Source organism: Chaetura pelagica, unplaced genomic scaffold (assembly GCF_000747805.2).
Source record: "Chaetura pelagica isolate M959 unplaced genomic scaffold, ChaPel_1.0 scaffold430, whole genome shotgun sequence".
NCBI lineage: Eukaryota > Metazoa > Chordata > Aves > Apodiformes > Apodidae > Chaetura > Chaetura pelagica.
In genome coordinates, this window is record NW_009952159.1 from 622,434 (window position 1) to 634,083 (window position 11,650).

Sequence of the window (11,650 nt, forward strand, 5' to 3'; positions counted from 1 at the left end):
TAGAGTAAGCAGAATTCCCTGCTGATTTCACTGCAATGCTCAGGGACAGCCAAGCCAAGCTGCTCAGCAGCCCTGCTGCTGCTCTCTGCTCCCACCTTCCTTGCAAAAAGGAGGGCAGCAGCCCTGGCTGGCCACAGGACCACTCATCTTGCAGGTTGAATGTGGGTTGTTATTGGTTTCCTTTTAATATGGAAAGGCTGATGCTACATGGAAACTTAAGCAACACATGAGCTAAGTTTACAGCTCAGAGAAGCAGATCCCAGTTTCTCATGCTCTGTCCTGCAGGAGCCCCAAGTTGTGGGAGGTTTGTGCTTCACCACAGCAACTTCTGTCTGATGCAGGAAGGGAGAAACCAGCCTGCTTGAGTTACTGCCCTTCCTAGGAAAGGACAAGCACCTTTTCTGCACCATATCCAGGTAGTTTTCCTCTCCCTCACCAAATTAGATCAATGATCTTGGAAAGAGTCAGATCTATCAAGTCAGAGCCAAGTGCAGCTGCTCCTGCCCTCTCTGCAGCCACGACTCAGGATTCAGCCAAAACACTATTTGAAGATACCAGTTTTAAAGTCATTTATTGCTGTTCCAGGAACAACAAACAGGGCACTGGGTCGTGCAGGTCATTGTCTTTGAACATGACCTTCTTATCTCTACCTGGTGGGCATCCTCCCTCAGGCCATGCAAGAACACTGTTTCTTGAGGCTGTCAAGACTCCCCCCTCTGCACAGTCATAACCTACAGCACTAAAATAATGGAATCCATTAGAACAGACCAGTTCATGTCACTGGTATTGCTGTGTTCCCTGTGACCCACCCCTTCATGAAAGGGGCTCTTCTGAACAGCTGAAACCATGCAATGCCCCAGATTCTTTACTCCTGGCAGGCACCTCAAAGTGTAGTTGGATGAGGAGGGCACCTATCACCATTGCCCAGGAGCAGGGTGAGACCTGAGATCCCTGTCCTATAAGGACAGGGAAATAGGAAAGGGAGCAGAGGCCAAATTCAGCTGGGAGGGAACTTGATCCTCTTTGGAAGGACACCTGGCTGAAAGGACTATTATGCAAGGCTCTTGGCAAGTTCTACTCAGCCTGAGCAACAGGGAGGGACCTGGTTGTGGCTCCTGATGAGCTGCCCTGCCCTGAGATAGCCCAGCCTCAGCAGGCAGGATGGGATCCAATCCCAGGAGGAAGCCAAGAGAGACATGGGCTGGATTCAGACCCTCAGGGGGTCTGGCCCTGCTGCTGGTGGGCACCCTTTGCACTTGCTGCTGTTCCTGGGCACTTCTTGCCAAGTGGAGATGGACATGGAAAAACAGCCTGGCACTGCACAGGCTGCAGGCTGGCTGCTCAGCCCAGGTCTGAGGGCTAATGGAGAGCAGAGCTCCAGGGTTGGAGGTGGGTCTCAGGTGTGTTGTCTTCTAGTACAAAGTCCTCAGTCCTTCCACAAACCTGCCTTCTGAAAGCAACGAGGCTGGGGAAGGGACTGGAGGGCAGGTCTGGTGAGGAGAGGCTGAGGCAGCTGGGCTTGTTCAGCCTGGAGAAGAGCAGACTCAGGAGGGACCTTCTCACTCTCTACAACCACCTGAAGGGAGGTTGGAGGCAGGTGGGGTCGGGCTCTTCTCCCAGGCAACCAGTGACAGGATGAGAGGGCCTGGCCTGAAGCTGCTCCAGGGGAGGTTTAGGTGGGATATTAGGAAGCACTTCCTCATGGAAAGGGTGATCAGACATTGGAACAGACTGCCCAGGGAAGTGGTGGAGTCCCCATCCCTGGAGGTGTTCAAGGAAAGGCTGGATGTGGCACTTGGGGCCCTGGTCTGGAGTTGTGGTGGTGTTGGGTCATGGGTTGGACTTGATGATCTTTTCCAGCCTTGGTGATTCTGTGAGACATGGTATTCACAATTCAAAGGCTGATGAATACTTTATACTTTCAGTGAGAGTGACTTCTTCATCTACCAGCACCTCCTAATGACAACTAGGACAATTTTTAGGGACATGGCTTAGTGGTGGACTTAGCAGTGCTGGGTTAATGGTTGGACTTGATGATCTTAAAGGTCTTTTCCAACCAAAATTGTTCTACAATTCTAACTTGCTTCTACTCCATCTCCCACATCCACAACTACTGATCTTTGCCTTTGGACAGGAGCATCCTTGAGTTAAGGAGGAATGCAGAGGAGCAGCAGCCTCTGCAGCCCAAGTTTGTCACATTTATTCACAGCTTCTCCTTGATAGCTACAGGAAACCAACCTTTGTGTGATGCTACAGGAGAAAAGTGGTTACATGAGCTTCTGCCACAGCTTTTTCACTAGAAAGAGGGGAAGACAGCTCAGAGGCAAGGGCATGAGGAAGAGGAACAAAGTGCTCTTGCACTTACCACCAGACATTAAGTAGTCCCTCAAAATGGGCATCCTGAAGTTCCCAGCCAGGGTAGCAAGGTATGGTCGAATCCCAGGGAATTTCTGGCTGACACCTGTAGCTTCTGTGCTGAAGTTGCAAAAGGCACCCAAGCCCATGATTCCATGTGGATGGTACCCAAAAATGTAATTCCTGGTGGTCAGCAGATTGTGGGTTTTAACCAGCTAGGAAAGACAAGAGTGAGCTCCCATTAAAACAGGTCTTTTCAGGTAACAAGACCAAAAAAAAAAAAAGAATAAAAAAAATTCAAAGTCCCCAGCTTTTGTCTCTCTTCCCACCAGGAAGAACAGCCTGAGGGCTGAGGATATGAGCTGTCCTGGATTTCAGAGGCTGTGGTAGGAGCAGCCACTTAAGATTTTAGTTCTTCAAGCAGAGGGAGCAGAATAAACAGGCTGGTCTTTGCCACAAGACACTGCCAGCCAAGCAGGAACAGGGGTTGGGGGCTGCAGTAGCTTGTGCCCTTTGTTCCTCCACTCCTCCCAAAGGTTTTCTTACAAACCTCTTGCCCAAACCAACCCAGTTTTTCGTGGCCCTGTGAGGCACAGCTACACCTCCTCCCAGGCCCTCTCACCACATTAGTGGCTCACATGCCAGTATGGGGAGAGAAAACAATAAAAACCAGTGTCCCATAACAAAATTAGGTTTGCTTAATACATGAAAAAAAAGACCCAAGCACTTAGCCTGCTTCCTGGCCACCCTCCAAGAGGGAAAGTGTGCAGAAGGATGGCTCACCCCTGGGAACCATCCTTCCTTTCAAGATGTTTTGCTCTGTCTTACGTGCCAAAAAGACACCTCAGACCATCCCCAGCCATGCTCTGATTTCTGCAGGACATGTTCCAGGAGCAGTGAGCACAGGGTTGTGCAATATTCCAAACCATGTACTCATCTGTTTGCACAGCAGGGGCTCTCCAAGGCTGTCTTAGCCCATGCACAGCACAACCCATGCCCTGGTACTATTATTGCCAGAGGATTTGTTTATAGATTGGATATTAAGGAGAAATCATTTCCTGTGAGGGTGGGGAGAGCCTGGCCCAGGTTGCCCAGAGAAGCTGTGGCTGCCCCATCCCTGGGGGTGTTGAAGGGCAGGTTGGATGGGGCTTGGAGCAGCCTGGGCTGCTGGGAGGTGTCCCTGCCCATGCAGGGGGTTGGAACTGGTTGATCTTGATCTTCCAACCCAAACCTTTCTATGATTCTGCAACTTTGATGCTACAAGTAGCAGCAGTGTCCCAACACCATTCCCAGGCAGTGTGCAAGCACAGACCAGGGTTGCTGCATCACCCTGCAGAAGCAGGGATCAAATTCAGTTATTTTCAGGCTGCCATGGTGCCAGTTTTTTACTTGACTCCAGCACCCCAGCAGCTCTCAAGCTGGGGCAGAACCTCCGAGTCCCAGTTGCACTTTTGGGACGAGGTGTGAAACAACTGCACCCATCAGTCTGTACGTGGGAAGGTTCACTCCGTGTCAGCTCCTATAGGAAAAATCCCAGCCTTCAAGCCATCACATCAGCATCACCCACCCTGCTGCCTCAGCCAAGAAGTGCTTTGGCAGCAAGCAAGTCTTTTCTGTTGAATCATGCTACAGGGAGCTGACGGGCCAGTGCAACACTTGGCTGAAGCCAAGTGCCCAGAAATTTGATTCCCCTCCTCCCCACGTTCCCACCACTGATCCTCAGAGGAGCCTACAGCCCTTGTGCTATTTCAGGCAGCAGCTGCCAGCCAGCCATGACACTGCAGTGGCTTAAGCAAGTTGATAACCTCCCCCTCCACACATCTCCTCCAGCTTTTGAGGTCACAGAGGGCTCCAGGAAGTGTGTGCAGATGCTTGTGGTTGCAGCATCTCTGTAGAACCCCACGCATGTCACACCAAGTCATCCTGTCTTGCCTTTCCCTTCTTGCCTAATTTAGTCGTTGCTTCACCCAGCTCAAGTGAAACAGGGCTCCCCAGCTAGACTGGGAACCACTCTCCAGGAAAGACTGGAAGGAAAGAAGAAATTGGATGGTATGAAGCTTCTCCATCTTCTCAGCCCTTGCTCAGTTGTAAGAGACTCCTGGCGTAGGAGCCACAGGCATGTGACTTGGGCAACCAAGTGGCAGACACTTCTTAGAGCTCCTGTCAGAGCAGGGTGGTGATTTCCAGGCTCCAAGCCTCATCCTCCACCTGCACCAAGCACAGCTAGTTTCAAAGGAAGGTGGCTGAAGCAGAGGGTTTGTCCTTGTCTCTCTAGAACATGAGACATTAGTGAGCTGAGCTTGCAGAACCACCCATCTGCTCTCATGCAGATGTCCAGGCAGGACAGGCACCCTGCTCCAGCCCCTCACCAGTGCAAGGACACCCAGCTCCTACTGGAGCTAGCTGCTTGGATACCTTGCACCAGCCTCTGCCAAGGGCAGCCTTATCTCCCTGTTTGCTTTCCAAGAGCTCCTGTTATGGAGGCAGAGGGTTGTGCTTCTCCTGCTTGGTGACACTCACCAGGCTCACCCTCACCACTTGCACAAGTATCAGAATCACTGAAGGGTTTGTGTTGGAAGAGACCTTTAAAGCTCATCTAGACCAACCCCTCTGCCATGAGCAGGGACATCTGCAGCTAGATCAGGTTGCTCAGAGCCCCATCCAACCTGGAATGTTTCCAAGGATGGGGCATCTGCCATCTCTCTGAGCAGCCTGTGTCTCACCACCCTCACAACAGGGATTTACAGGTCTGAGAGTCATTTATGTGCCCTTCCCCATCACTTTGTCCCACACAGGCTGGCACTGTTCTCCACTGGCTCTCCCACCACAGAAGCTGAGCTTCTCCTCCACCCAAGTCAAGCCAGGGCAACCAAGGTCTCCCAGGTATCAGACAACGTTGTGCACTGATCTGCAAGTTGTGCAGATCTTCAAGCTGATAATGCAGGGTCTGAGCTGCCAGCATCAAAGCCAGGGCTGGGGTTTGTGTAGAGGAGGCTGATCACTCACTGCAACTACCTGAGAGGAGGTTGGAGCCAGGGGGGTCGGGCTCTGCTCCCCAGGAACAAGCGACAGGACAAGAGGGAACGGCCTCAAGTTGTGCCAGGGGAGGTTGAGGTTGGATCTGGGGAACAATTTCTCCCTGGCAAGGGTTGTCAGGGCCTGGCCCAGGCTGCCCAGGGCAGGGGGGGAGTCCCCATCCCTGGAGGGGTTTCCAAGCCCTGGAGATGGTGCTGAGGGACATGGGGCAGGGGTGGCCTTGGCAGGGCTGGGGGAAGGGTTGGACTGGAGGATCTTAAGGGTCTTTTCCTGCCAAAACAACTATGATTCTACCAGTTTTCTTGCACCTTTCCCTTTGGCAAGCAAACCCTGAGCTGCCTAATGTTGGCCTAAGGACTTGCTGTGGCTGACATTTGACAACACTTTTGCAACTCTGTTCTGAGCCACCAATGGGTTGGTTTTTTTTGCCTTCCAGCTCTTCTCCATTCCTACATGACCCTCAGCTCCTTGAATCATAGAAGAGAATGACAGAGTCACCAAGGTTGGAAAAAGACCTTCAAGATCATCAAGTCCAACCATCCACCCTGACTGCTAAACCATCTCATAAGGAAGGTGAAGCCCCAGCACTTCCATGGTGAGACAAAGGCAGCACGTCCTTGCTGGATCCCAGACAGGACTAAGTTGGACCTTCACCCCCCTGCCCTAACATGCCTGTTCCCAGCTGCTGTCTGAGACCAAACCTGTTTCAGTGGGAGCAAAGGTCCATCCATCTGCTCCAGTAAGAACAGATTTCTTTCAAGAGGTCTAGGCCTGCCTCCTGAAGCAATAAACCAGTGCAAATACAGTAAAAACTAGTGCCAGATACACCCAGAGAGCAGCGTTGCCACTTGGGGTGGTGGGAACATGATGGGTATTGAAGTGTGGAGACAGAGAGACCCTGCTGCTCAGCACCAGGATCCAAAGAGCAGGATAGAAACAAGTGGTCTAGGTGGGTGCTCAGCCTGCCTGCAAGCTGAGCAGCACAGAGACCACAGAAGCATGTGGGAAGCAGAAAGTTAAGAGCTCATCCTGCAGGATCCAAGCAGCAGGAGTGAGCACAGAAGCTTGGAAAACAGAGCAGCTACAATCAGCTGCAGCCCACTCAGCAGCACGATGGACTCAATGGTGTCCCTTTCCCAGCAAGGCAGGCCAGGACCTGAAGGCCCCTCCAGGCTCTCAGGATTCCCACTACACCACATCCCACAAAGGAAGCAAAACCCTCCATTTACGTCCTGTCCATCATCTACAAGAACAAAGGAGAAGCTTTGGCAGGAAGCCACAGGGTGCAAGGCAAACACTGGAAAAAGTAGTCCCTGTCTTGTCAGAGTCCCCTGCTCTGGCACAATCCTGACTGTCCCACCTCAGCAGGAGACTTGAGAAGCTCTCCCTGCACACACCTGAAATGCTCACTGCTTGATTAAGGTGAGGCAAAGGTCTGTGGCCATTGCTACCTAAAGCACTGTTGCTTCTGGAGATAAGCAGGAGCCACCCTCACGTGCTCAGGTGACAGCTTCTTTACCTAAACAGGACCTTCAGTTTGGGGCACTGCCCTTGTGACACCCTCAGATCAGCAGGACCTGCCTGGGGTTGAGCCCAGCCCTGCACCCAGCACCATGTTCACACCTGCAAGGGCTCTACCTGGCAGTTCAGCACCAGGATTGAGCTCACTGGAAGCTTCCTCAGCTGCTTCATGCCCTGCTCAGCTTAAAGCACTCTTTGCAAGGCCAGCCAGTTAAGCAGCAGACAAGCTTAAGCTCCTGGAGCCCTAAAATAGCTGATGACTGTCAGAGCAGCTGCATGGAGCCCCAGTGAATGTGGGCAACCTCTGTTAATGCTGAGGATTTGAGCCAGATCCAGGTTGGCTCCCAAACCCACCTGGTATTAAAAAAAACATGGCCTGGGTCTGTTTTGCCCAAAGAAGAGAAGACTGAGAGGAGATTTCATCAATGCTTATAAATATCTACTGGGCCCTACCATTCTGTGATCATGAGATGTCCAGGTACAACAGTCCTACTGCTGTTTCAGGCTCCAGGTACAGGTACAAGAGTCCTCCTGGTGTTTCAGGATGTGAGGCACTGCTGACTCCTGGAGGGACCCAGCCTAACCATCACAAACAGCAGAGCAGAGCCTGCTTCTCATGCAGCTATTCTGACAAAGCCAGGCTGAAGCCAGCAGGTAGAGCTATGGAGGGATGCAACATCCCTAGCCACAAGTTCTAAGGTGGATCTTGGCCAGATGTCAGCACTGGTGGCATTTCAGTCTGGCCAGATACAACCTGCATCTCAAGAGTGAGCCCACACCAGCTCAGTGCAAGGAAACCTTGGCCTTCAGATCTGCAGCCACTGATAGAATATATATAGGATCACAGAATCATAGAGCCATTCCTTCAGCCTCTCCTCACCAGACCTGCCCTCCAGTCCCTTCCCCAGCCTCGTTGCTTTCAGAAGGCAGGTTTGTGGAAGGACTGAGGACTTTGTACTAGAAGACAACACACCTGAGACCCACCTCCAACCCTGGAGCTCTGCTCTCCATTAGCCCTCAGACCTGGGCTGAGCAGCCAGCCTGCAGCCTGTGCAGTGCCAGGCTGTTTTTCCATGTCCATCTCCACTTGGCAAGAAGTGCCCAGGAACAGCAGCAAGTGCAAAGGGTGCCCACCAGCAGCAGGGCCAGACCCCCTGAGGGTCTGAATCCAGCCCATGTCTCTCTGGCTTCCTCCTGGGATTGGATCCCATCCTGCCTGCTGAGGCTGGGCTATCTCAGGGCAGGGCAGCTCATCAGGAGCCACAACCAGGTCCCTCCCTGTTGCTCAGGCTGAGTAGAACTTGCCAAGAGCCTTGCATAATAGTCCTTTCAGCCAGGTGTCCTTCCAAAGAGGATCAAGTTCCCTCCCAGCTGAATTTGGCCTCTGCTCCCTTCCAAGTCACTCAGCTCCTTCTGCAGCCCCCAGAGCAGCCCTGTCCTCTCTCTGCAACACACCTGAACTAGCAGGGAGCTTGCAAGCAGAAAGTGAGCAAGTTACAGAGAATTAAAGAGTCACCCCTGGTGCTGGGAACCCCCTTTCCCAAAGCAGTTTGGCTTCAGAGCTGATTTCCCAGCCCCTCAGGAAGTGTTAAGGCACAGGGTTCCCAGATATTCCTCCCCATTGCTCCGCTGCCTGTGGATGTAACTGGACATCAGACCAGAAGTGAGCCAGATTCACAAGAGAGGAACACAGGTGGGGCTCAGCAGAAGGCAGGACTGCCCAGAAAAGAAGCTGGAGGGATTGACAGGAGCCTTGGTCTGGAGACCAAACCAACCACCAGCAGCAGCTTCCTCTACAAATCATGATACCACCACTGGGCATGCATTTCAGGTTTTACAACCAAGCAGTAGAATGGCAATAGTAAGTCAGTCATGTCCTGCTTACACCTCAGTATGATGGATGGACCATTCTAGGCCCAACATCATCTCCACAGGGGTTGCTACAAGGTAGTTGTAATTAAGCCATTAAAACAGTTAAGTCCCAAAGTACAGACTGTTACTTACTCTAATTGGAAAATAATCCCTGAAGTACCTCCATATAGCCCAGTTTCTCACCCATTGGGATCTTCTTCCACCTGAAGAGGGAAAAAGAATGGTTTTAGTGTTCTTTAAATATGGGTGTCCACCAGGAAGCCTAGAGGACTCCAGAGAGTTTGGTGTCTCACTGAAGAGGTCAACAATTTAATTCCTCAAGGGCAGGTTGGATGGGGCTTGGAGCAGCCTGGGCTGGTGGGAGATGTCCCTGCCCATGCAGGGGTTGGGACTAGATGGTCTTTGAGGTCCCTTCCCACCCAAACCATCCTGTGACCTTTCACTAAAGTCAGGTGAAACCATCCATGCTCAGAACTTCAGGGCACTTTGAGCTAATTAAGGCCCAAATTCAGGGTAGGATCTGACCTCATAGTCTGTTGTAGTTGGGCAATGGACAATTTGAGCTAGAAACAACTCAGGGATAACTCAGATTCATCATTTGGGGCAGGAAAGCCAAGACCCTGGAGGGCTTCAGTGCTCTTGAAGCACTGGGGAACTGTCCTAATCTGGCAGAGGAAGGAGCTGCCACCAAAGCTTGTGGTCATTGCTGCAATGGGGCCTCAGAGCTGGTTTCTCCAGCCTGTTTTCCAAAACAAAAAGCTTTCTGCTTCATCTGCAGCAACCCTGACACCACAGGGGAACCACACCTCCATAGTCACACCATCAGCTGAACCTTGCAGGAGCTGGAGAGGCCAGCAAGAGCTTGGATCTTTATGTTGGTATTTCTGGCCTCCTGGAGTAACTTGAGCCTCAGAAATCCGTTGCTAAAAGCCAGGGATGGCACAATATGAGTGAATTTTTATCTTGCATTACCAGCATCAATCCAATCTGCTCATGCCAAGGGCTGGGATTTGGATGCTTCACTGATTATTGCCTTGGGGCAGTGATTCAGCCAAGTGCCACCAAGAAGGGTAGTCACCCATGATAAGGAAGTGCTGCTTTGTCCACAGATGAGGTCAGGGACACTTTAAAGAGCAAGGATCTGTTCTGCAATATTTACCTTTCTTTGGTGTATTCCAGTCAAAAACCAGCCAGGCTAAATATAGGGCAGCAATGGCCCAGCAGTCTGTGCACAGTATGTACATGAGGATTAAAGTGCAAGCAACACCTGGACAGGGCCAAGAAAGAGAAGAAAAACAAGGTTGCATCAGGTTTTGGTCTGCATTTACACTTGCATGAAGAGCCCCTTGCCTTTTGACCCTTCCACACTGAAGTCTTAGTCTCAATCTGATGTCATTAATCCTCAGTGAAATCGGATTTAGCTAAAACCCCCTTATGTAGGACTGAGGGAGCTTCATGCAAAGCTACCTGCTTGGAGGTACCTCAGACCTCCCAGTCATGGTTTCTCCAGGTCCCTTCTTCCATGAGATCTCCAGCTGTGAGCAGGAGTTGATGAGCATCAAGGTTTCTTGGTGCCCCACAGCAAGGGGGTTTCTTTCACAGCTCACAAATCCTCCACATGTCACACCAGCTCTATGCCAGCCATCTCAGGGGTGCCAGAGGTGACACCCACAAAATATCTGGCCATTTTAGCACAAACTCCACTGGGAAGGAACAGGGACCCTTGCTGGACTGACTGCAATCAGCACCTTCCATCCCTGGAAACACTCATGGTCAGGATGGACACAGCTCTGCACAACCTGAGCTAGTTGGGGATGTCCCTGTTGGACTGGATGAGCTTTAAATCCCCCTTCCAACCCAAACCAGTCTATGATTCTATGATATTTCTCTAGTTTAATGATCAACAATGCTCAGGAGTGGAGCAACCTGAAGCCCACACAGCAGCAATACCCAGGGACAACCAGTCTTTGCTGCTTTCCTGGTCTAACACAAACATTTCTTGCCCATCTCAGGCACTTCTTGGAAGGAGACTGAGCCAAGAGGAAACCAATCCTCTTGCCACCAGTTGCATCAGTTACCAGTTGCTTCTAAGAAATCGTGGACTGTCCCATGAGTGGGTCAGGTGAGAGATTCCCAATTGCTTCAGTCTCACTTGGGAGGCAGACACAGACACGAGCTAAACATCAGTAGATCTTCCCATAGCCCTTGTGTTTTTCTAGAGCCAAATAAAGCCCTTTATTGCCAAGATATCAAACCACCCTACAAAAACCTCCATGCCCCAGGGACTGCCCTGCTGCAGTGCACCTTAATGCTGATGTAAAAATGAACATTTTTGGCATCAAAAGTCTCCCAGAATGAAGGCAAAAAGCTTTTACTCTCAGCCAAATGTGTGACTTACCCATGATGAGGAAAGTGAGAACCCATTGCAGCACGGAGATGATCTGGAGTTGTTTCTCTACTTTGGATTTTGACAGCCAGAACAAATCCTGCAGGGCAGAAAGAATGTTTGATCCTGTGCCTAAGGAGGGGGGAAAAAAAGGGAAATGAAATTACACTTGCACGCTGAGCAAAGATAACAATATTTTCCTTTCAAATAGCAGGTTTTGAATGGATGTTTGGGCAGTTTTGTGTCAGAGCAAGGCTTGTCAAAGGCTGATGTTTCCCATGGAGTTAAAGTGGAAGGGGAGCTCTTGGCACTTGCAAACATTCAGCTGGCTGGGAAATGCTGGAGGGGATTCATGGGTAACATCAGCTCCCACCTGAGCAAACCTTTTTTCCCTGGGTCATAAAACTGTAGAGGACATGAACACGTGGCCCTGTGAATGTTTCCTCTTTAACCTGCCAGTTCCTGGAAGTGGGGCTTGAT

General features: G+C 51.1%; 1 protein-coding gene across 1 annotated transcript in view; it reads right to left on the reverse strand.

The window, feature by feature from the left end:
• DGAT2 (diacylglycerol O-acyltransferase 2) overlaps nucleotides 1-11,296 on the reverse strand; it is an 18,431-nt gene extending 7,135 nt beyond the window's left edge. The window contains exons 1-4 of the mRNA XM_010007196.1: nucleotides 11,183-11,296; nucleotides 9,944-10,051; nucleotides 8,917-8,987; nucleotides 2,366-2,570 (exon numbers count right to left, since the gene is read on the reverse strand). Of these exons, the coding sequence (XP_010005498.1) occupies nucleotides 2,366-2,570; nucleotides 8,917-8,987; nucleotides 9,944-10,051; nucleotides 11,183-11,186 (388 nt within the window). The 5' untranslated portion in view covers nucleotides 11,187-11,296. The remainder of the gene's footprint in view (nucleotides 1-2,365; nucleotides 2,571-8,916; nucleotides 8,988-9,943; nucleotides 10,052-11,182) is intronic.
• Nucleotides 11,297-11,650: the final 354 nt, after the last annotated feature.